Source organism: Coccinella septempunctata, chromosome 9 (assembly GCF_907165205.1).
Source record: "Coccinella septempunctata chromosome 9, icCocSept1.1, whole genome shotgun sequence".
Lineage (NCBI taxonomy): Eukaryota > Metazoa > Arthropoda > Insecta > Coleoptera > Coccinellidae > Coccinella > Coccinella septempunctata.
The window spans coordinates 7,426,764-7,452,349 of NC_058197.1; the positions used below are offsets into that span (position 1 = coordinate 7,426,764).

The 25,586-nt window shown below is 34.6% G+C and overlaps 2 protein-coding genes across 3 annotated transcripts in view; both read right to left on the reverse strand.

The window, feature by feature from the left end:
* LOC123319819 overlaps window positions 1-25,586 on the reverse strand; it is a 99,484-nt gene that overhangs the window by 20,049 nt on the left and 53,849 nt on the right. The window lies entirely within an intron of this gene.
* Window positions 1-25,586, reverse strand: part of LOC123319818 — an 84,877-nt gene that overhangs the window by 2,220 nt on the left and 57,071 nt on the right. The window contains exons 4-9 of one of the 2 annotated variants that reach the window (XM_044906770.1): window positions 5,617-5,670; window positions 5,435-5,505; window positions 5,377-5,381; window positions 4,959-5,325; window positions 4,458-4,895; window positions 3,259-4,400 (exon numbers count right to left, since the gene is read on the reverse strand). In XM_044906770.1, coding sequence (XP_044762705.1) covers window positions 3,259-4,400; window positions 4,458-4,895; window positions 4,959-5,325; window positions 5,377-5,381; window positions 5,435-5,505; window positions 5,617-5,670 — 2,077 coding nt within the window. Of the gene's footprint in view, window positions 1-3,258; window positions 4,401-4,457; window positions 4,896-4,958; window positions 5,382-5,434; window positions 5,506-5,616; window positions 5,671-25,586 lie in introns of both variants that reach the window. The other variant, XM_044906769.1, reaches the window with a different exon arrangement.

A 25,586-nucleotide genomic window follows, 5' to 3' on the forward strand; every position in this document is an offset into this window, starting at 1 on the left:
GGTGGACATACACAAAAATTGCAGAAAGTTTTGGAGTTTCCCATACAAGTGTGTCTAGAATGTTGCAGCGATTCAGGGAGACAGGTATGAATGTCCGAAGACCAGGACAGGGTAAACCACGGGTAACAGCTGCCACTCAAGAACGTTACTTGAGAGTTTCTTCGTTGAGACAACGGTTTGCAACCGCTCGCCTCCTTCAAATTCAGCTTGAGCAAACTCATGAGGTGCAAATTAGCACTCGGGCAATAAGAAATCGCCTCAGAGAATATGATTCAAGGCCTCGTGTCGCGGCAAGAGGCCCAGCTCTTACCCCAGCCCATCGAAAGGCGCGTTTGGATTTTGCGAGAGAGCATATCCATTGGGAAGAGGCCGATTGGGAAAGAGTTCTCTTCACAGATGAGTCTAGATTCTGCCTCTACCATTGTGATCGACGTTCCCTTGTATACAGACGTCCACATGAAAGATATGCTCAGTGCCATTTCCTGAATACTACTGGTTTCGGGGGAGGATCGATTATGGTATGGGGTGGAATATCTATGACTGCTCGCACAGACCTAGGGGTCGTTGATAATGGAGCTATGAATGCTGGTAAGTATATAAGGAACATTCTTGAAGAGCATGTACTACCATTTGCCCCATACATTGGTGAAAATTTCATTTTTATGGACGATAATGCCAGACCTCATCGTGCGCGCATCGTTCAGATGCGAGTACCATCGTTCCTTGAAGAGGTTGAAGTCTCTCGAATGGAATGGCCAGCAAGAAGTCCAGATCTCAATCCGATTAAGCAGGTTTGGGACAACCTCAATAGAAGGCTGAGAAGTTCAGAAAATCATCCAGCTACTCTTAATGACTTAGGGATCCAACTCGGAGAAATCTGGGAATGATTAGATCAGAACATTTTAAGATCACTCATTTTGAGTATGAACCGTCGTTGCCGAGCTGTAATTAACGCAAGGGGTAGAAAAACCAAGTATTAAATCACTTATCAGCATTTCAGTATTTTGAAAATTGTTCATTTCTCTTCTTTCATATAAGATTCGGTGAAATCCTGAATTTTTCTTCCATTTAATGTGTCTTGTTTCGTTCAAAACCTTCCCGAGAGAACATAAAAAATAAGTTTTAAAGTCAATGTCGAGTAAACTTTCATTAAAATTGAGATTTTCAGAATGTGCGTTAATTTTTTTGGTCTTTAGAAAACAATACATTTGTTTAGACTCAACAGGCATCCCGTTTCATCGCGTTAGTCGGGTCACGTCCGCTCTCAATTAAATATTCTACATGAAGCCATGGATAAAACGTTTACACAGATACATGGAATGTAACTGTGTACGAATAGATAGGAAGTATACCTACTCCATTCACTTTTATTTTAGCACTCGGTTGGCCATGGAAATTTGACATATTCCACTTTGTATAGGGAACTCTAACGATTTGTCAAAATCAGCTAAGCGTTCGCTGTCGTGGGGCACACAAGCTTTTCCCTCCATTGATTCGCATGCTGTTTTGATCGAGTATTGTGTTTTGTGCATGTTTTTGGAAAAAATCTTCTTCCCTACGTTAGATTAGAGTGATTAGACTATAACTTTCTAAGAAATGCCTCTTTACACTGATAATAAAACGCTTTGTAAGCCCCACGGTAATGAACGGTCAGCTGATTTTGACAAATCGTTAGAGTACTCCCTAGTACGAAAATGTTTGGTTATGAATAAGATGTCTAAAACTCTGGTGTATTCACTGATTCGATTTTGTTTTTAATTTCGTGGGGATATGGGACCAGTTTCGTTTTTCCCACTGTAGGTAGCGCTGTTTAGAATTTGACAGAGCTTTGTCAATTGATATTTGAAAATAATTTGAATACTTTCCTACGACTTACGAATATGTTGTATTTATAAACGATTATTAGTGTGTGAAATTGTATTAGTTTCGAGAAAGGGTGTAAAATATTCATTTATTCAACATGTCCTTCAGTAAGTTCAGTTTCCGTATGGACAATCAAGAACTACAGCTAATAATTCGGTGTTGTTGGAATTTGGGGCATAACCAAATCAGATGAACGAATATTCAGGACGGATATACATAGCTAAGTTTTATGGCGACTTCAGCAATATTTCGAAGAAAGTGTATTGGAAATAAGAAATGTAAATTGTGAGCATGTATTGAGAATCAGAAATACATGAATCTATTCGAGTCTGCTCTTCAAATATTCTTCCTGAGTAGTTTTGAGTATGAACCGTCGTTGCCGAGCTGTAATTAACGCAAGGGATGGAAATACCAAGTAAATCACTTATCAGCATTTCAGTAGTTTGAAAATTGTTCATTTCTCTTCTTTCACATAAAATTCGGTGAAATCCTGAATTGTTCTTCCATTTAATGTGTCTTGTTCCGTTCAAAACCTTCCCGAGAGAACATAAAAAAATAAGTTATAAAGTCAATGTAGAGTTAACTTTCATTAAAATTGAGATTTTCATAATTTGCGTTAATTTTTTTGCGCAGTGTAGTTGTTCTCAGCCAAAGTACCAAATTTTTTTTCGAATATCACAGATATTTATTTATTTTTGAACATTCGAAAAAATTATTCGAAAATGGTGCATTATACGAGGAAATATGAGGAATACTTTTATTTTACGAAACGTTCAAATATTCATCAGACAGCGTCCAACTTAGTTTTAAGAGTTGGGTTCTTTGAACTTTTGGTATTTTCATGGAATGTAATGGTCATAATGATGAAACTGTAAGACGTTGCTCATATATCGTGTTCGAAAAAGATCCATTGAATAAATGAAAAACTGCATTCCGAAATTAATTTCATTCGATAAAACCGTTTGTGAGCTGAAAATAATATTTTTTATGGTTTTTCAACAGCCTAAATCTTTCAAACGGAAGCGATTCTCTACAAATGGTATAGAAAAAATTGTTTATTTTGTTCTCAAAAATCTACTGTTAAAATATTTGTACGAGTCAAAGACTCCCTCTGTATAAGGCACCAAGTCCCAGATGATACAGCAGACATATTGAAATGAAAGGAACATACTCCTGAGTTTTCATTTCGAGCGTTGCTGTTGGATTGCTGATGAAGATTCAATGAAGAATATTATAATACATGTGTATAAATGTGCCCTTAGGGCGATAGCAATGTGCTGTTTCCAGGTGATTTGAAGACTCACTTATACAAGTCCTGTATCATAACAAAATGTTACTCAGGCAAAATGATATCTGAGATTGTAAAATGAAAATTTTATAACCGAATAAACTCACTCATCAAATTCTGCATTTGACTTTTCCGTGTATCCCATGAAATTCGAAAATTGTTTCATTTCTTCTTTGGTGAGATTCAAAATTTGCATAGTGGTGGCTATATGTTTCCTCCATTTATTGCTGCCTATAGATTCTGGGTGTCTCAGGTTAATTTTTTTCGTCATCTCCCTGAAAGCCACATCTGCCTTTTCCCATTTTGTGCTACTTCCAGGTGAAGCGAAAACATATTCGTTGTCGGAGGGAATATATTTTCCCCTCTTTTCCAGAAGAAGATCTATAAACTTTTGAATAACCTTTGGAATGAGGATCACTTTGCCTCTAGAACCTTTACCGCTGTTTACCACTTTTCTATATTCCCGTGTCAACAATTTTTCAGATTCTGTCAGAACATTTTGGAAAACAGCAAAGTCAGTTTCATGGTGGCACTTATAATCTTTGATTTTCAAGATCTGTACATCGCCTATTCTACTCCTATTAAAAAGATTAAGAAGGACTAAGCTGCAATGGACCAAAGTAGTATAGGTTTTTTTTTCATCTATATTGTTTATAAAATCCTGAACACACTGTTCCGCGAGCTTTATGGACTCCTCTTTGAATTTCCTTATGTCATCTACTAAAGGAATTAGTATTTGATCATTCCATTTCCCTTCTTGTAGGTCTTTATAGGCTAATGAAGATAATTCTCTTGTCCATCTACTTTCTATCAGTTTTATGAAATCTTGGATTTCTCCTATCCACTCTCTTGAAGATTTATTAGGGCCACACTTGAAACCTTCACTCTCCTGTAATACCAAGGTTTTCAATTCGTGAGAAGCTTGTTTCAAAGTAGTACCAAGATGCATAGCAAGACTAGGAGCTTTGTACGTCCTACGTTCAGTATCATATCCCGTTATATCCCTTACTGCACTGAGTACCATACCAAATTTTTTTGGTACTATCATATCCTTGAGAGAACATTTCTCCTCTCCAGAAATTTTTCTATAAGCAATAAGTAGTCGAGACAGTTCCCTCATACGACTGCTGCAAGTATAATGCATCCGCTCCCTTCTATGTTTCCTCAAGAATGATTCCCCAAAATGAATTATGAGAAGATCCTTTTTCACTTCCATTGAAACTTCGTCTGGCTTCATGAGATCAAAAACCTGAAAAATCGAGGAACATAAGCCTTGAATTAATAAACCGCGCTTACAATTTATCACCTGATGTTTCACATTCAGTTTGGAAATTACATTGGTCGTATCCATCGCACAAGCCGTTAGTGTCTGAGAGGCAGAACAATGGTTTCTTTCGTTATTAGTATTGACAATACAACACTTAGCATGTCTACTCAGATATCGCTTTTTGAATAAACCCTTACAGTACGCACAAGGATAATATAATTCATCGTTTTCAATGTGTGTTTTATTTTTTCGGTTCGGTCTTGTGGTGCCTTTAATATAAAGGTTAAAATTCGTGTCATTCCTCAGTAGAATGAATTTATTTCTTCTTTCTTTACTATTCTTTGGTAATTTCAGTAATTCGATGACCTCCGAATTTGACGAATGTTTCCTTTCTATATGTCGTGTGAAATTTTTCGTGTTCACATCTTCATCACAAAATTTGCAACGAGTCGACTTTTGCTTTTCAGATTCGTTCTTCTGAAAAGAAATTTTTGCTCATATGATTAAAGGCTCATGTGGAACTGAAAAGCATCAACTTACTTTGATTTCCTCAGCCAATGAAGGGATAAAAGTGTTGGTTTCATCCATGTCCATTTTCCTGGTGCTTGAATCAGTTGAAATGGAATCCTTATCTCTATCGTCATCCACATCAATGCATTCACGTATATCATTGTCGGAAGAATTGTCTGGTTGGAAGAAGGTATTTTTTGTGGCAGAATATTTTACGTTTTCAAAGTGGTTCACAACTGAAGTTTTTTCAATTCCACTTTCAATACACTCTGTATTAGAATAGTTCACTGTTGAAACCGTATTCGGGGAAATATCTAAATATTTTTTCTTTTCTTCGGAATTGAACATTTTCAAGCACTCTTCATTGGAACTGCCAATAGGTTCAATTGCTTTCAAACTGTAAATAGAATCTATGGTAAAGTATTCTTCAAGATTGTAATTTTCTGACCATTTCTGAAAAAAGGAAGAGTATCATTTATTACATCTAGACATTTGAACCAACTCACTTGTACATCTTGTTTTCGCGTGATGTTTCTAGATTGGTCTTCATCAACATTATCACATTTCTTTCGCTGACCTAAAAATGAATTCCTGTATACTTTATTTGAACTTTTCTACAGTTTATCGAAGCATCAAGCAATGCCTAGCAGTGATAGTAGGTAAAAGTTAGATATACATATATTTTTACCTCTCACTGCTGCAGTTGTACTATTTGTATTTTCGATACTTCCATGGTCGACATCTAGAATAAAAGAGTTATCATTGCGCTAGAGGAAATTATCTTGAAATCTTAAAATTCATTACAAAACATATAAAATGATTACCTATACAACTGGGCTCCAGTTGAGAAAATTTTGAACAACAAATTAGAAATTTATGAGAAGTCTAATGCCACTTGCTCACTTAATAAAAAATTTCAAGCTTCTGGTGAAAACTCGAAAATAGTCATCAACTCAAAGAAATCTGACTATGAAATTTTGCGTTACCGTTGGGATAAGCATCAGGCAGCAAGGAACAGATTGTCCATCGAAGGACCTCTGCATAATTACACAGGGTTACATGAAAAGTCGTACTGAACGTTAATACTAATATTGGAAAAACTGTGAATGTATTTTAGGTTGCCAACACTGACAGTTGTCTGTCTGTCGATGTCGAATGACATAGACTTTTCTAGATTAAAAATTAATATAGGATTTGCTGGTATAAATGGCGGTGCCATAAATGTACATGTATGAAGATTATCTTGTTCATTGAAGTATTAAATACAAATCTACGTGTTATCTATACGAGACTCGAGTTCGATCCACACAATTCCTGTAAACTGCTGCCAATCTTATGAAAGTATTTTAAAGAAACTGGAAGATTTCCTCAGCTAATACATCGGATATCATTGACCAGAGATTGTTGGAGATGAAGATTTAGTTCCTCAGTCAACTGCTTCTTCAGAGAATTCGTGATGTGGAAGATAAACAATATTCTATCTTCGATCAAGAAAAAAACTCATAAACAGGCGGAACACAATGCCGCTGATATGAGACAGACTCCAGTTATCAAAATCATCATACATGATAATCCTAATGCAAAGTCAAAGATGACTACTAATATCTCATCAAGCATCCTTGAAACTGGTAATCCTTGATTGTGGAATAATATTTCATTCTCTTTCAGTTTCATCTATTCAAAAGAATAATTGCTCTATACTAATTTTAGAGAACAATCATTTGAAAATATTCAATATCTCGTTTTGTTGGATGCATTCACTGATCCTTATGGTCCGATATTCAATGATAAAAAGTGTTTGTAAAATGGAACAGGATTTGGATATTTCAACATTTCATAAATTTACTGCCTTTATTAAGAGACAGAATATTGGCTTTCGTCCGAAGAAGGCCAAAATTTTCACCGAAGATGATATGAAAAAATTTATGAGTGAGGTACTCGATGAAATTTACCTGATGGTAAAGTAAGTAACGATTTCCGGATTGGCTGGTTATTGCAGGCAAGTAGAATTAATGAAAATCACCATCGACGACATACAAGATAAAGAAAACCTGATTATTCACCTCGATCTTTCGTCATTTCCCAAGAAACAAATAATGGTTATTTTCTGAATAAATATAGAAAGTATACAAAATTACGTCCGAAGGAAAAGCCACATCGCCGATTATTCCTAAAGTACAATCAAAGAAAATGTGGGAATAAATACAATATAGAAAATACCGTCCGAAATTGCAGCTTATTTACAGCTACAAAATCCAGAACTGAGTTTAAGGCGCTCTTCGGCTACTTTCCTTTCCAATTGCGGAGAAGGTATCACAAATACCCAACGTTTATTAGGATGGAAGTCAACTTTTGTTGCTGAGGGTTACGTAGAAGAATCAACAAATCAGAAAAAAGAAGTGTCCAACAAAATTCTCAGTTTGAATGCTTCGTCCTCTTCGCGCTGTAATAGAACCACCATCCTTTTCCAATGAGCAGTTGAATTCAGCCAACATGATGGCTTCCGCAATAAACTTGCATAACGCAACCCACACGATAAATATAACAAAAAAGTGAGTATTACTTCGTGGCTCCAAACCTAACAATAATTTATTTGTGTGTGCTATTATTCACTTAAGTAGTCCCGTTCTCTTTTTGAGACTGCTGTTTCGTGCGGGAAACTATCACTTGTTAGGAAAATAACAATTAAATTTTTTCCAAGACTGGTTGCGGCATTGTGCTCAAAGAAAGAAGAAGCAAAAACAAAATGATAGAGACAATTGTAGTAATTTTTTCATATTACTCTATGGTTCTAGACAGATGACGTTGGCGTATGACAGTCTTGTCATTCCTTGGCGGGAAAGAAGTGAGGCTGACGTTGACACGACATTTTTGATGGAGTAGTTATTCGTTATTCAGAGAAGTAACGAGTTGTATGTAATATTGAGAAATAAAAACTTATTTCCTTACTCTCAGTTTTTAATCTTATGCTCCCGAGACAATCATCATTGGAACTTTGTTCTAACAACGTAAAACCTTATTATCTCCATTTTTTGCACCGTGCTCCTATTTTCTAACAATTTTTCAGGCTCAGTAGGTTATTATGGGGACCTTCAAACGCCCTGAATGCTGGGGTGAAGAATCTAGCACGATAGCAGCACTACTCACACTTTGATTTCAACATAGTTATAGGTTCTATATAAACAATTGTTTTTCTATCGTAACGCTTCTTCATTTATTGTATTTTATCATATTTATAATGTACTAGCTGACCCGGCAAACGTTGTTTTGCCATATAAATAATTTCCTAGTAATTTCTAGTGTAGACAAAAAATAGCTTACTTATTATAAGTATGTATGTATGTTAGAATGTGTATATTGTATGTATGTAAGAATGTGGTATATGCGTGAAATAAGCATGGAGCGCTGTGAACGGAGAGGAAAAATGATTAAATTACTAAAATGGCTATTAAAAAATAAGGGTTGATCGTAGAAGGGTGGAAATTGAGGATTGTATGTACTTTTGTATGTTGAATCATAAAAAAATAGAAATAAAAAATTTTGTCTAAAAAATAAAAAAAATATTTAGGGGTGGACTACCCCTAACATTAAGGGGGATGAAAAATAGATGTTGGCCGATTCTCATAGATACCGGATAAGCACAAAAAATTTCATCAAAATCGGTCAAGCCGTTTCGGAGGAGTATGGCAACGAAAACTGTGACACGAGAATTTTATATATTAGATGTCTTTGAACAAGCACAAGGCAGTCTTATATTTCTTTCAGTAGCGTTAGTAGGTATATGGTATTCGGGCTGACTCTGAACAAAAATTAATTAATGCATATTCAGTTTTGAGAAAATTTTGTCTAGAGACTTCCTTTCGTGAAAAAAATATTTTGTACATGTACTGCGATGAGTACAATAGTACTCCATGTGTCAATTTATTTCAATATAAACATTTGAAAGATGGCCGAGTCCCCTCAAATTCGACGGGGTGCTTTCTTAATACGTTGAATTTACCAAAGTACTCGTCTAGAGGCTATATGCGCATTTCGCATCAACTGACTAGAGGCACCGCATTCCTATGATCACACAGATAAAATGCGAGCTCACAGAGAATTTGATTCCTTAATATGAGCAGTAAATGAAAATATCTCGCAGACATGTAGATCTCACTTCCTCTAGAAAATGGATAAGTTGATGATGTTCTTTATTATGAAGAGGTACAGAAACAGAAAAAGAGGGGATACGTTGTCACTCAATCCCGGTGTTACATTTTCAATATCGGAAGGAATTGATGATAAACGTCTTTCTAGCCCTAAATGAGAGAGATGCTGGCTGAGTAGTTTCGTGATAGATCACTGTATATTTGTCATCAATTAAATTGAGGAGAGATATCAAATAATTTCCGTGAGAAAATATCATGGAAGCATTGATATAAGAAAAAAATCAAATTCTTCTTCCGAATGAAGAAAATTGAAACCAAAAATCTTGAAATAGTGAGCTTGATACTTGAAAAAGCGGATGGAATTATATCTGTCATATATTTTTTCAAAGATTGTGAAGGGACAGCCACTTACCATAAGGTACTATCAATTGAGATGTAAACTCAATCTGATGCTTTTGAAAAATATTAATGATGTTTTCACTGTTCTTCGATGATCAATGTAGATGAAGATGTACCGTTTCGAGTTAGAAATATGTTACCGATATTCAAATGGGAAATGTCTAATTACCATGGATGAAATAAAATTTAGAAATAAGAAGATTGGCGTACAAAATGGCTACTTCAAACGACGTAGCAACTTCAATTGAGAAGCTCAAGGATACAGAGACTTTTCAAGTATGGAAGTTCCAGATAACTGTGATAATGGAGCATGGGAAATTGTTAATGATCTGACCAAACTAGAAAAGAAAGCAGAATGGGAACGAAAGGACGCCAAGGCACAAAAAATTTTCGTTACAAGTATAGATAAGAAATGAATGAATCACGTCATGAATTGTGAATCGTCGAATTAAATGTTTGAGAAGTTATGTGGAATATTTCAACAGAAAACTGAAGAAGAAAAGTGCAGCTTTGAAACAGTTTTTGGAGTACTTATTCAAAAAAGTTAGAATGAAAAACAGAGAGAAAATCAAAGCAAAAATACAAGAAGACTAAAGTGGATAGAGATTATATTTCATCGTCAGATTCTGACATAGACTTGCCATTATATGTCAAAGTCGCCAGGTTTAAAAACCATTATTCGTCTGATTCTGAAGTCGATAATGACCAGATTAGTGAACTTTCAGAAGATGAAAAAATCCTAAAGGTTGACTACCTTTAAGTGGAGTTTGTAACAAAAAAACGAATTTTGTTGGAAAAGTAATTGAAGTATAAGGAAATGAAGAATTTCAAATAACATTTTTAAAGAAGGATTTATGTTTCCACAGTTTGAAGATATTTCCATTGTTGAGAGAAGGGACATTGTGGCAAAATTGCAGAAACCTTACTCAACACCAAGAACATCAAGAATGGCATCTTTTCTCAAATTCAATATTAGTTTTTTTGGTTACGATGTCCAGTAATGTTAAGAAAAAAAATTTGTAATATTTTGTTCTGAGTAAAAGTTTTTAAAGAATGGTATTACTAAAAAATTTAACCTTATCCGAAACTGCCCCGGCCATGTCCGAGAAGGCCCCATCATGACCTTTTGCAGGAAAAATTTTTTCTGAAAAATTATTGAACTTTTTTGTTAAGATTTGATAGAAAAAAGTCAAATAAACATACCTCAACTTACTCAAAGAGAGTCAAAGTACAGGCGTCGTAAAATGTGCCAAAACCGTACTGTGTACATATGTACAAAATGCAAAGTCTCACTTCACCCCGAATGTTTTGAACCATTTCGTAATGTGTAATATTATTTTATACATAATAAATATAATATCGTTGTTGTAGTAAGGGTTCAATTTTCTGTTCATATTACCATTTTTATAATGCTGAAAATAAGTGTTTACTCAGATTACCTGAATAAGTGTTTATTCATAACATAACACAATATACTTTTTATATCGTACAGGCGCATTGGCAACTCAAATTGCCATGCGTTTGTGGGGTACTAAAAAAAAATAACTGTTTTTTTTTTCAACATTTTTTCATGATTCAAATACATTCTATATAATAGCAAAAATTACATAGCAAAACTGGGTGATTTGAGTTTTTTAGTCCTGAGCACTAATGGGTTAAACATTAAACAAAAGAAGTCACCACCGATAGTAGTGAAAGGTACTTTCACTAATCACAAAAAAATTGTTGATGACATCAGCAGAACTATTGAGGGACCAGAAGTTTGACACTTACACACTAAGTGAAAATAGAAAAATAGTAACTCTGCTATAATTCGAACAGAGAGCAAAGTAAAAACATTTTCAACCTAGTGTTTGAATGGAAAGTATCATTTTCACAATGGAAGAATTATTGTTCGAATCAGCTGAAATTGTAGACGTCGACTGGAAAGAAATCGGTTAGTACTCGAGAGTTTCCTATTTCAATTCATTGTTTAGGCCTCTATATGGGAGTTTGTACCAAACATTCTAATTAATAATTTTCCATATTTTTCTTTTCAGCGGCCGAATTCAATGCAATACAAGATTTACCTCCGGAAGAACAAGAGAGGGATGACAATGAAAATGAAGATTAAAATCAACATCCAGAACCAGAAGAACCAAACAGAGAAGAGCTGATCAACAACATATTGTGGAAAATCAGAACTCAACATGAATTTTCGGATAAAAATTTTAGAATCAAATTACTCCTTGTGAATATCTTGTAGAAAGCTTCAGAGTGTTATCTGATATTTGTATAGATCTGGTCATTTGTGAACAGAATCATTATTTATTATGCCTTAGTGATTTGTTGTGCGAACAAACTATTTTATAGTGATTGACACATTTTGTGACACATATTTTACTGAAGAATTTAGAATTTAACATTTCCCAATAAAATTCTTTTTTCTGTACGATTTCCTTGATTTGTTTTCAAACCGACAAACTCTTGAACTTTCCACAATAATTTTCAACATAAACGAATGAAAACTATATAAACATGGAATATGCTCTTCATCGAATATTGAGAGAAGTCAACCCTCCCTTAGAGTCGTATAGTCAACTGATGAACCACCATTCGAAAATTTTAGTTGGTTTTAAAGACCGTGGCGAACTGTTTACATTAATAATATCCAAAATTTAAAATTTCAGTTTGGAAATGATTTGAATTTATTGATTTTAAATTCAACGTTATGGACGGATAAATTCGAAAAACTGTGGAAAGATTTGGAAATACCAGAAGGTATTCATTTCGTCATGATATGGATTTGTTGGGCATCACCTTCTACGAAGTTTTCATCTTGGAAAAAAATCGGCTTTGCCATTTTGGCATATTCGCTTCAACTTACAAATGTGAGCAAATATGTAATGTTATTTATTTTGAGCAAAAACAGAAGCAGGTTAACTACCGAAAATTTGTCTTAAAACGACTGATTATACACCACACTTGACTAAATTGACGTCACAAGTTCAACGTCAGGGAAGCCATTAGTATAGAAGTGAATGCTTCCAACTTTTAGTCAACTATGTTTGTTTTCATAATAATGAGAGTTTCATAAGTTTTTATAATAATATTAAAAATTTAAAAGCGTAGTGTGCAACTTCATGGTCAATTTTCGATTCTAAAGGAATTAAAGGTTTAAAGACAAGTGGTTTGCGAAAGAATGGTAAAAATTGAACTTCATGGGTTCTACGACGCTAATCTGAAGGCTTATACAAGATGAGTTTTCTTTCATAGGGAGTGTTAATACTAGCGGATACATTCAGATGTCTTTGTTGCGTGCAAAAACAAGAGTGGCTCTCAGGAATGTAGTTACTGTTCCACGGTTAGAGTTATTCTAACGATTTTAGATTATGGTGAAAATGACCTTTTTGGCTATCAGAAATGGAACGGCTTGGCAGCTAATGTCAACAATGCAGATACCTGAGGACCGAGCTGAGGACTTGCCAGAGTTTAATTCACACGTCAAAATTTGTAATGTTGTGAATGAGGTTATAGATGTGAATAGATTCTCAAATTTGAATAGGCTCTAAAACTCATTTTTGTAGAAATCATATCTTTTTCAAGTTCAATTGTGCATTTTCATCAAGTATCAGCCACATCAATCCAATAATTGAAGAATGCTGAAACCAGCTTTTTGGCCACTTGGTTTTTTAAGTTATTGGTACGACCTGAATATGCTATCGTGTTAGCGAAACACGTATCAGCCACGTCAATCCAATAATTGAAGAATTCTGAAACCTGATTTAGGCCGTTGCTTCAATTGTTTAAGGCCTAACCATAGGTTATATTCTTGCTCTTCAGTAAATTGCAAAAATTGCGGTCTGAAGCACAACACTCTGCTACATATTAATCAGCAAGAACATGAGTACAACTACACAACAAGAGGAGTCCAAAGCAGAGAAGACCAGAGACAACCAAACCAACATCTTGTCAGTTATGGTCTCACCAAAATCAAATGATGTGCTGTAGTCGATTTCAGAGGAAACTGCATTTCAGCCAGAGCATTGCTAGTCTCAGGATCCCCACCCAATCTTATCACCTAATAAGTTAAGATTGAAAACAAAAAGTTAAATGTACCAGTAATTGGCAACAACCAAGGATTCTTACACAGAAATGAAATGGCCAAAACTGAATTGAAGTCAAAGCTCAATTCAGGCGGATCTAAAATTCTTAAGTATACACAAAATAACAGATGACCTACCGTCCTCCAAAATTACCTTCGACATTTGATCCATTTGATCCAATGTGGCAGACCTAGCTTGCATTTTATGAACTCATGTGCATCGGTCAGATAAAAGATGGGAAAAATCGCCCAACTCTGCAAAAAACTAAATTGAGTTGTATTCCAGTAGGCAACAAAACCTAGAGTACACCTCATTTCAAGAGAAGATGCAAGGGACGTAAACTTCCACGTAGAAAGGTCCAGGAAAGTCGAGATGACAAAGATAATTCAAGAAAAAACATAAAAGAGATGGGTCAGGACGTTTCATTGTCCCTCTTCTATTCAGAGGAAATATATAGATGCATATGAAACATCTTTGAAGAGGCTTGAAAACACAGAGAGAAAATTCACCAAAACCTACGTGCTAAAGGTTCATCATATAAATTTCATGGAGTAACATGAAGGTCAGTGGCGTAGTGACCTGTGTTCATCGGGTTCGATAAACACGGACGACTGGCTTGGGACAACTATACTTTTCTACTTGCTGCTTTCAACTTTTACGTTTTACTTGCTTCAAAATATATACGTATTTTTTGATCACAGTATTAAACGATGGGCTTTGTTGTGTTACAATATAATAATTTTTTATTAGAAAGAAAAAGTTGTAAGTTTATGTAATTCTATGATTAGAGAAGAAAGGTTAGGTAAAAATTGTAAGAAGCAGGCAGTTATGAGTTGAGTTGAGAAAAACAAGTTAGGTGTGAATTTTTTGTGAATAAAAACCTTCATTAAACTTCACCCATTTTATTGAGTTTAAGTAAATATAAACAGTTTATAACAAATCAGAAGTGGGATATTTCGAAAAATACCGATTGTGCCTATGTAAACGAAATGAGTCAAAAACTAAATGAGAACATGGCTTCACGAAATGGCGAACTCTTCGTGGTGAGCGTAATGGATTTCTAAAACTTCTAGAGGAACATGGCCGACGAATCAACAAGTGGAAATGTGAGTACAGACCGACCTCAGTCATCTAAAGCAGATTTAATGGGCACAGTGATGGCCCTGATAAATCAGAATTCCATGCTGATGAACACGATGATGCAGCAGCAAAATATGAACAGGAGTCAAAACTACCACGTGATGCCTGACTTGAGTAAGACGATTGAATTCAATGGGGAAGATGGACCCCATCAAGCACAGATGTCAGATATGGATATCGAAGCTGGAAACGACCGCCACACTTCTTAAATGGCCGGAAGAGTTCATTTTCGAGACGGCGAGGAGTCATCTGGTAGAAGTGGCCAAATTTTGGTATGAAGGTAGGATTGCATTCATTCATAATTGGACCAAGTTCAAACATTCCTGTTCACCAAATGTACAACCGCATACAGGAAGCATTAATATTTATTTCCATAAGAAGATTTCACTGTGTAAGCAATTGGATTTAGATTTCAATGAAACCAAGGAACAAGTCATTATAGAATTATGTATTGTCAAAAGAGTTGAGTCAATTTTTGATGAGCCAACACCATAATGACGAAGTAAATCATCACCAATTATAATCGAATAGTTAGTGCTAGGATAGAGAAGGCGAGAGAGAATAGAACAATATTCGAGAATAAAGAAAAAACAGAAGTGATGTGAATGTGAAACCCAAAACTGAAGCTGATAACAAACCAAAAGTGACGACAAGCCAAGTGAAATGCTACAATTGCTCAGAAATGGGACATTTTTCATACAACTGCTCAAAACCCAAAAGAGAAATAAAATGTTTGAGATGTAACGAAGTAGGTCATACTTCTAAACATTGCATGAAACCAAGAAATTTAGAAAGATCTGTGTTTAAGATACTAGGTTCTGTAGGACCATGTGACAAACACATAAAGAATGTAAAAGTTGGTTACGAAGAGTACATGTCGATGATAGATTGTGGTAGTTCAGACTGTACCATTAGAGCCACAGTTGCTATAAGAGGAAAATTCAAAATAATACTACAGGATTGCGAATTTAAAGGATTTGGTAATGAATCTCAAAGTTTTGTAAAATCTTGTGGCATAATAATAGAACGAGTAGAAGTTGATGGAGTACAAGCAGATAATGTAAGGTTCAGAGTCGTACCAGATGATGTACAGCTTATAGATATAATAATAGGTAGAAATTCCACAGAGTTGAACCATATTATATACTATAAGGTTGATGACAATTTCGACTCCGCATATAGGGATCATCTCCAGAACATATAACCACGAGATTAAATGATTTTTAGGACTTGTCGGATGTTTTAGAAGATTCATTCCAACGTTTGCTCTGATAGTCCAACCACTGAGTAAATTATTGAAGAAGGAAGGTAGATTTTACTGGGATGAAGAACAGGAAAGAAGTTTTTCGGAGGTGAAGTCAATTCTAATGAAAAAACCTGTGTTACAGGCCCGGAAAATTCAAACTTCAATTTTTCCATATCTAGATGAGATTTTTCAGTTTTTTCTTCAGCATTCTCCAGCATTTCTCTAGCATTTACTATTTTAGAAATATCGATGAAAAATGCTGGGTTGTCCGGGCTGCACATAAGTTGGCCCGGAAAATTCAATTTCCAATTTTTCCAAATCCATATGAGATTCTTCAGCATTTGCCAGCACTTTGCTAGCATTTTCATTGAAAAAATTTTCTTTTCGAAATGCCACAACTTCCGGGCTAACTTGATAGACCTCATTTTGAGAACTATAGACAAAACGGTAAAATTACATTTAATGAACTACGAATCGTCTAAAGAAATGTATGATGCACTTCTTCGTATATACAAAAAAGACACCAATCAAGAAAAATGTTCTCTCTTACAGAAATTCAATAATTTTAAATATGACAATACCAAAGACATTCATCATAACATCAGTGGAATTCAAAATTTGGTGTTCAAACTGAAAATATTACAAGAAGAAATCTCCGAAAGTATGATAATCTCTAAAATACTAGCTATACTGCCAGAAAAACATCAATATTTCAGCTGTGCATGGGACTCAACCCTTACAAAAGACAAAACCTTGGAAAATCTAATATCTAGACTCTCAGCAGAAGAAGACAAAAATAAAATTAGACAAATAGAAACACCAGTGTCTTTTAAAACAGTACACAAAGGAAAATATGAGCCTATTTGTCATGCATGTGGTAAAAAAGGTCATATAAAGCCACAATGCCCAAGAAACAAGAAACCGGAAAACTCAACAAAACCCTGTACAATATGCAAACTAATGGGTCACATCAGAACAAATCACACTGAACGCACCTGCTACAACAAGGATAAGGCATGTAAGATATGTAAGAAGACTAACCATAAAACAGAAGATTGTTTCTTTGATGAGAAGAATAAACCTTAGAATCAGAAAAATGAAAACTCTGATAAGATTTCATTTCTAACCTGCATGAATGAATCATTCAATACCGAAACACAAGAGATAGAAATGATCGTAGATAGTGGATGCAACAAAATGATGATTAAAGAAGAAAACATCATATCAAACATGAAGAAATGCACAGATAATGTAATGATAGCCAAGAAAGGGGAAACAATACCAATTGAAGGATATGGAAAAATTTACTGTGATAATTGCACCCTAAATGAAGTTTATTATGTTCCACAACTGTCAAGAAATCTGTTATCGGTTAATGTTGTCACTCAAGCTCAAGGCGCAGCATATTTTGATAATGAAAAAGTATATATTTTATAAACTAATATTGAAATTCCAGAAAATCTCATTGCGATAGAAGGAAGGAAGACTGAAAATGGTCTATATGTAGTGAAAATGAAGAAAACAGATAACAATGCACTTATTACCGAGGACTCAACACAAACAAACATCAGAAGTGGGATATTTCGAAAAATACCGATTGTGCCTATGTGAATGAAATAAGTCAAAAACTAAATGAGAACATGGCTTCACGAAATGGCGAACACCTCGTGGTGAGCGAAATGGATTTCGAAAACTTCCAGAGGAACATGGCCGACGAATCAACTAGCGGAAATGTGAGTACAGACCGACCTCAGTCATCTGAAGCATTTGATGAGCACAGTGATGGCCCTGATAAATCAGAATTCCATGCTGATGAACACGATGATGCAGCAGCAAAATAAGAACATGAGTCAAAACTACCACGTGATGCCTGACTTGAGTAAGACGATTGACTTCAATGGGGAAGATGGACCCCATCTAGCACAGATGTCAGATATGGATATCGAAGCTGAAAATGACCGCCACACTTCTTAAATGGCCTGAGTTCATTTTCGAGACGGCGAGGAGTCATCTGGTAGAAGCGGCCAAATTTTGGTATGAAGGTAGGATTGCATCCATTCATAATTGGGCCGAATTTAACAAGAGTTTCATACATTCCTGTTCACCAAATCTAAAACTGAAAGATGGAATGAGATGCAAAAACGTGTTCAACTGCATACAGGAAGCATTAATATTTATTTCCATAAGAAGATTTCACTGTGTAAGCAATTGGATTTAGATTTCAATTAAACCAAGGAACAAGTCATTTTAGAATTATTGTCAAAAGAGTTGAGTCAATTTTTTATGAGCCAACACCATAATGACGAAGATGATTTATTAAGAGACATCACCAATTATAATCGAATAGTTAGTGCTAGGACAGAGAAGGCGAGAGAGAACAAGATTCAAGAATAAAGAAAAGAAGTGATGTGATTGTGAAACCCAAAACTGAAGCTGATAGCAAACCAAAAGTGACGACAAGCCAAGTGAAATGCTACAATTGCTCAGAAATTTGACATTTTTCATACAACTGCTCAAAACCCAAAAGAGAAATAATTATAATGTTTGAGATGTAACGAAGTGGGTCATACTCCTAAACATTGCATGAAACCCAGAAATTTAGAAAGATCTGAGTTTAAGATACTAGGTTCTGTAAGACCATGTGACAAATACATAAAGAATGTAAAAGTTGGTTACGAAGAGTACATGTCGATAATAGATTGTGGTAGTTCAGACTGTACCATTAGAGCCACAGTTGCTATAAGAGGAAAATTCAAAATAATACTACAGGATTGCGAATTCAAAGGATTTGGTGATGAATCTCAAAGTATTGTAAAATCTTGTGGCATAATAATAGAACGAGCAGAAGTTGATGAAGTACAAGCAGATAATGTAAGGTTCAGAGTCTTACCAGATGATGTACAGGGTGGGCAAATTTCGATGTTTTAGCACTACAGCTTTCAAACCAGAGGAGATAGACAAAATCTGATACCCCATTCTCGTTCTCTTTTTCTGAGAAAGTAACAATAGTAGTAGTCATTTTTGGCCACTTTCTTTTGTTTTCGAGTTATAAGCAAAAAGTGGAAAAATGGCGATATCGAAATAAATTTATATCTCCGCTAATATTGATGATAGAGCTCTGAAATTGAAACATTATACAGGCACTTTTTTACGTAGAATCCAGTGGCGTGCTCGCCTTTTTAGCAGGATTTTTAATTACGAAGCTATGACCCAAAGTTATGTTTTTTTAAATGGGAACACTAGTTTTCTGTGCAATTTTTTGAAAGCTTAATTTTTACTGATTTCAAAAATATATAATATCATATGGTTTGTATCAATATAAATAATAGAAAACGGTCAAAAACACTTTTTCTCAATATTTCTATGATTTCTACTTTTGACGATCACAGAAAAATAGAGTTTCCTATAACACAAGAAGTCTCCTTCCGGCAATGTCATTCTTTCTATGCTTTTTACCAATTTTCACAAAATTTGAATCAATATATATTTCATAAATTTTCATAATACTAAAAGGACTTATAGAAAGAGACACTGGTAATCATACGATGATATATTTTTCTATGCTCATCAAAAGTTGAAACCATAGAAATATTGAGAAAAAAGATTTTTGACCATTTTCTATTATTTATATTGATACAAACCATATGATGTTATATATTTTTGAAATCAGTAAAAATTAAGCTTTCAAAAAATTGCACAGAAAACTAGTGTTCCCATTTAAAAAAACATAACTTTGGGCCATAGCTTCGTAATTAAAAATCCTGCTAAAAAGGCGAGCACGCCACTGGATTCTACGTAAAAAAGTGCCTGTATAATGTTTCAATTTCAGAGCTCTATCATCAATATTAGCGGAGATATAAATTTATTTCGATATCGCCATTTTCCACTTTTTGCTTATAACTCGAAAACAAAAGAAAGTGGCCAAAAATTACTACTACTATTGTTAGTTTCTCAGAAAAAGAGAACGAGAATGGGGTATCAGATTTTGTCTATCTCCTCTGGTTTAAAAACTGTAGTGCTAAAACATCGAAATTTGCCCACCCTGTACAGCATATATATATATATAATAATAGGTAGAAATTTCACAGAGTTGAACCATATTATATACTATAAGGTTGATGACAATTTCAACTCCGCATATAGGGATCATCTCCAGAACATATAACCACGAGATTAAATGATTTTTAGGATTTTTTAGAAGATTCATTCCAAAGTTTGCTCTGATAGTCCAACTATTGAGTAAATTATTGAAGAAGGAAAGTAGATTTTACTGGGATGAAGAACAGGAGAGAAGTTTTTCAAAGGTGAAGTCAATTCTAATTAAAGAACCTGTGTTACAAATATTCAATTCAAGAGCCAAAAGAACCGAATTACACACAGGTGCTTGTAAAGACGGATTAGCTTCAATTTTACTCCAATCCGATGAGACAGGAAAACTTAAAATGGTATATGCAGATAGTCGAAAGACTACGGATGCAGGGAAGTCGTATCATTCATCCAAACTGGAACTCCTATAGTTATCATATGGTCCATTGAAAGACTCAGATTTCTATTATTACCAATAAAATATACAATTGTCACAGATTCAAACACTTTGCTATTTGAACAAAATAAGACCAACAATAGCCAAATAATCAGATGGTGCAACACACTGAGTGAATATGATTATGATATTAGGTACCAACCACGAGAAGTGATGCAACATGTGGATGCACTGTAACGAGCACCAACGGAAGAACCAAACGGAGATGAGGAGGACCTAATAAATGATAAATTTTAAGTCTATTCTATAATACCTCGAGAAGAAGAGATTTTGTTGACCCAAAGATCTGACAACAATTCGAACAGGAAGATAAAATTTTAAAAATGAAACCATATAAGAGAACCAAAGCAGAGAGAATAGTGAAGTAGAAAGCTATATTTTGAAGAAAAACCTATTATAAAAGACTGTGTAGTCTTGTCTTGTAGGAAGTCAACGAGGTGAATTTATTATTTATATGTGGTAACAGCGACGATGAGAAAATCAATAGTGGAAAAATGGCGATATCGAAATAAATTTATATCTCCGCTAATATTGATGATAGAGCTCTGAAATTGAAACATTATACAGGCACTTTTTTACGTAGAATCCAGTGGCGTGCTCGCCTTTTTAGCAGGATTTTTAATTACGAAGCTATGACCCAAAGTTATGTTTTTTTAAATGGGAACACTAGTTTTCTGTGCAATTTTTTGAAAGCTTAATTTTTACTGATTTCAAAAATATATAATATCATATGGTTTGTATCAATATAAATAATAGAAAACGGTCAAAAACACTTTTTCTCAATATTTCTATGATTTCTACTTTTGACGATCACAGAAAAATAGAGTTTCCTATAACACAAGAAGTCTCCTTCCGGCAATGTCATTCTTTCTATGCTTTTTACCAATTTTCACAAAATTTGAATCAATATATATTTCATAAATTTTCATAATACTGAAAGGACTTATAGAAAGAGACACTGGTAATCATACGATGATATATTTTTCTATGCTCATCAAAAGTTGAAACCATAGAAATATTGAGAAAAAAGATTTTTGACCATTTTCTATTATTTATATTGATACAAACCATATGATGTTATATATTTTTGAAATCAGTAAAAATTAAGCTTTCAAAAAATTGCACAGAAAACTAGTGTTCCCATTTAAAAAAACATAACTTTGGGCCATAGCTTCGTAATTAAAAATCCTGCTAAAAAGGCGAGCACGCCACTGGATTCTACGTAAAAAAGTGCCTGTATAATGTTTCAATTTCAAATGCCGAAAGTGATTGAAAAAAGGGACAGGGTTTCAGGAAGTGCTATTTAGAATAAATTCATGTCCACACATTCAAATAGTTATGCCCTGATATTCTAAAATCCACAATACGTCAGACGGTAGCGAACATATTCAATATAAGAGAATTTATATGATGTTTCATCTGACCCTAAAGGACTTATATTTCAGCTGAATACCACAATCAGAAATATTGTGAATGAAGAGGATGACAAAGAATTTCCTTCTATTGGCAGACCCAAAAAGTGGTGGCATTTGAGAATTTTATGTTTGGGTGAATTGATGCGAAACATTACTACAGGATTTTCGATGAATGTCATCGTAGAATGATAGAAAATTGATTTTTCTATTTTTCCTTTGACTTGTCCTAAACATTGTAAATGTCTTAAGGTACCAATTAATACCTCATTATTATTATTATATCAATGTATTAAGATGAACATCCACAAATACGCGCCAGTTGTCCTGCTAATTGTTTATTCATGTGAAATTTTTGTACGAGTACAAAAATTTCAATTTTCAATTCAATTCAAATTTCATACTTATGAAGTTCATCTTGACTTGAAACTTCCTTTAATCCCTTCTCCTTTTATTGATGCAAGATGATTTTTGTTGAAGAATTTAATATTCTTGTAATTATCTGTTGATTCCTTCGGGAGATACCCATTCCCAACCACTGCATCATTTGCATTTCATTTTCGGGTTAATATTTTTGAAATCTACAACTGATGTAACGTATGTAACTAAGATTATGTGTGTTAACCTTGCATTTGTCCCTCTTGTTGTTTTTATGTTTTGACCCCCTTTTATTATCTGGGGTAATTAGAATTTGTGCTCTGTCAGGCCCTGATGAAGTTTATGCTTATGTTTATGATGAAGTCATAATAATGGTGAACATGCCTCTCAAATTCTGCAGCTTCCTCATTATCCTCCACGTTTTGAATAGCTTGTAAAATTTCTAGTTCTTCGTCCATCATTTTCAAAATGATTCAGAAACTCACAATAATGACAAACCACCCAAATCACCAGCTGGTGGGTTTACGAAACGTACTGCTCACGTGGATTTCAAAGAAATTCTTGGGCAAATGATGCCCCAGTCAATATCTTGGCCAGTAAATCATCAACAAGCTATTAAGGTGAGCTTAATTTTGAAGAACTGAGGAAATATTTATTTGAAATTTACATTTTAGGTATTTCAAGAGAGATCCCATGGATTTCCTGTTGTTGTAGGAGCTATTGATGGATGTCACATCCCAATAATAAAACAACCAATAAACAATGCCACTGATTACTACAATAGAAAAGAATTCCATTCGATAATATCACAAGGTACCTAAACAGTTATTTTTTTTTTTCATATGATTCAATTTTACTTTGAATCTCAACGTAACGCTATTGATATCAAAATTCTGTATATATATTTTTAAGCATTGACAGTTGACAGACTCTTTTGTATTTCAAGGTGTCTGCGATCATCGAATGGTTTTCATTGATGTATTTATTGGGAGGTCAGGGAGAGTCCATGACGCAAAAGTGTTCAGGTGTAGCGACATCTATCAGAAATTGATGAATGAAAATATCCTTTTACTGCCTGGAGATGTGCATTTGCTTGGAGATTCTGCTTACCCTCTGATGACAAATTTACTGACACCATATAGGAACAATGACCATTTGAATGATATTCAAAATAATTAAAATTATAGAATGAACTAAAAAAAATGAAAACTGAAAATAAATCATGTTTTTTTTAAAGAATCACAAAGATTTTGTAGAATTTCATTTCTTCGTTCCTGAATTTCGTTGTTTTTTTCCAGTGCTTCCCGAAGAAGTTGAATTTCATTGACTCGGGCAGTCTCAATTTCAGCAAGCTTTTTCTTTAAATAAAACAGCTCACTATTGGAATCCATTTTTGTGGATTTTCTGCAATTGAAATATATTGTTAGTTCAGTTTTATATCTGTGAAATTAATATAGGAAAAAATACAGCTAAAACTCAACATACGGAGTGAGTGTTATGTCGTCCTTCTGCTTCTGAATTTGAGGGGTGGCTGAAGTACTGGGTTGAGGTTCCTCTATTATTCCAGCAGGTTCCTCTGTGGGATCTGTATTTATTCTAGCCTTTTTCTGGATAACGGATACTGGTGCTGTTGAAAGTGCTCGGGGTGAATTCACTGTTTTATCCTCTACGTATATTCCATCAAATTGATGATAATATTCCCAGTAGATTTTACCCCTTCCAGTTTTCCGGATGTTATCCTTGATGCCTGTATATGTTTTTTTCATGTTTCTCCATTTTCGATCCAAAATCTCTTCAGTGACATTATGCCCTTTGGAGACAAATGTTTGTTTAATTTCGTCCCACAGCTTTTTCTTCTTAATTTTCGGATCTCTAAATGCATCCTTAAGATGCATGTACCGTTCCACCAGTAATTGCGTGGTTTGCTTGTCCCACGAAAAAAGCTGAGCTGCAAAAAATGAATAATATGCACGACGAACCCCCAAATTTGCTCTATAAAGATATATTGTTGTTGCAATCAAAAATAATGTTGGGAACACTGATGAGTATGTCATATGTCAGCGTTCTTGATTATGCGTAGAAGAGAGTTCAGTAGTATGTTAGAAAGTTAAGAGGTAGTACATAGTAGTAGAAGTAGAGAATAGAATCTAGCAGCCATTGTGAATTCAACCTGTCTGTAACTGATTCTTGTTTGAATAAAAAAACATTAAATTGTTTCCTGGCTTTATCATTGATACTTTCAAAGGCTTCCACCACAAGATATCACAAAAAATAATATTCATTCACGGCATGCGACCTCTAGCGGCTTCTTTGAACATTTCTGCGTATCTGCGGTATACGATATCTACTGTTCGACGGAGGGTGCTGGATGGAACTCGCGGATATTTTGTGTCCAGAAAAAAGAAAAAGTTTGCAGAAGTAAGCCTATCAAGAAGAACAGTCACAAGAAGAATAGAAGCAATGGCTGAAAATGTAAAAGTCGCTCTTGGAAAAGTGGTGGAAACATCTGCTGCTTTTTCTATAGCATTGCATGAAGCACTGATATCACTGATACAGCACAGTTAGCGATATTTATTGATAGACTTGCTTGCGCTCAGGCCAATGAAAGACACTACGAGGGGTGGAAATATTTTCGAAGAAATTGTTACTGTTTTTTAAGCTTTCAAACTGAACTGGTCAAAGTTGAGTGGTGTCACTACAGATGGTGCTCCTGCGATGATAGGGAAAAGTGTGGGAGTAGTAAAATCAGAATTATCACGTAGAAACATTGACATTGATAATCTGATCACATTCCACTGTATTCTTCATCAAGAAAATCTTTGTGCAAAATCGTTAAAATTTAAGCACGTTATGGAGACAGTTGTTTCGTGCGTAGATTTTATTAAATCAAGAGATTTGAATCATCACCAGTTCCAGCAATTCCTTCAGGACTTGGAATAAGAACATGGAGATATTATTTTCCATTGTGAAGTTCGCTGGCTGAGTAAGGGCAAAATGCTGAAGAGATTCTATGAACTGAGAGAGGAAGTGAAAATTCTCATGGAAATGAAAGGAAAACTAGATATGGTCCAGCCATTGGGGGGTGGCATAACCATATGCCACTAATTTGGCATTTTTGGTTGATGTTATCAGTTACTTAAACGAATTGAATTCGAATATGCAGAAACAAGGACAATAAGCTCATGAGCTATTTACTCATGTGAAGTCTTTTCAAAGCAAACTTTGTTTGTGAGAAAATCAAAATCTCGAGGGAAATACAAATCATTTTCCTACCCTGGCTGCTCATGAAAATTTCGACAAAAATGCC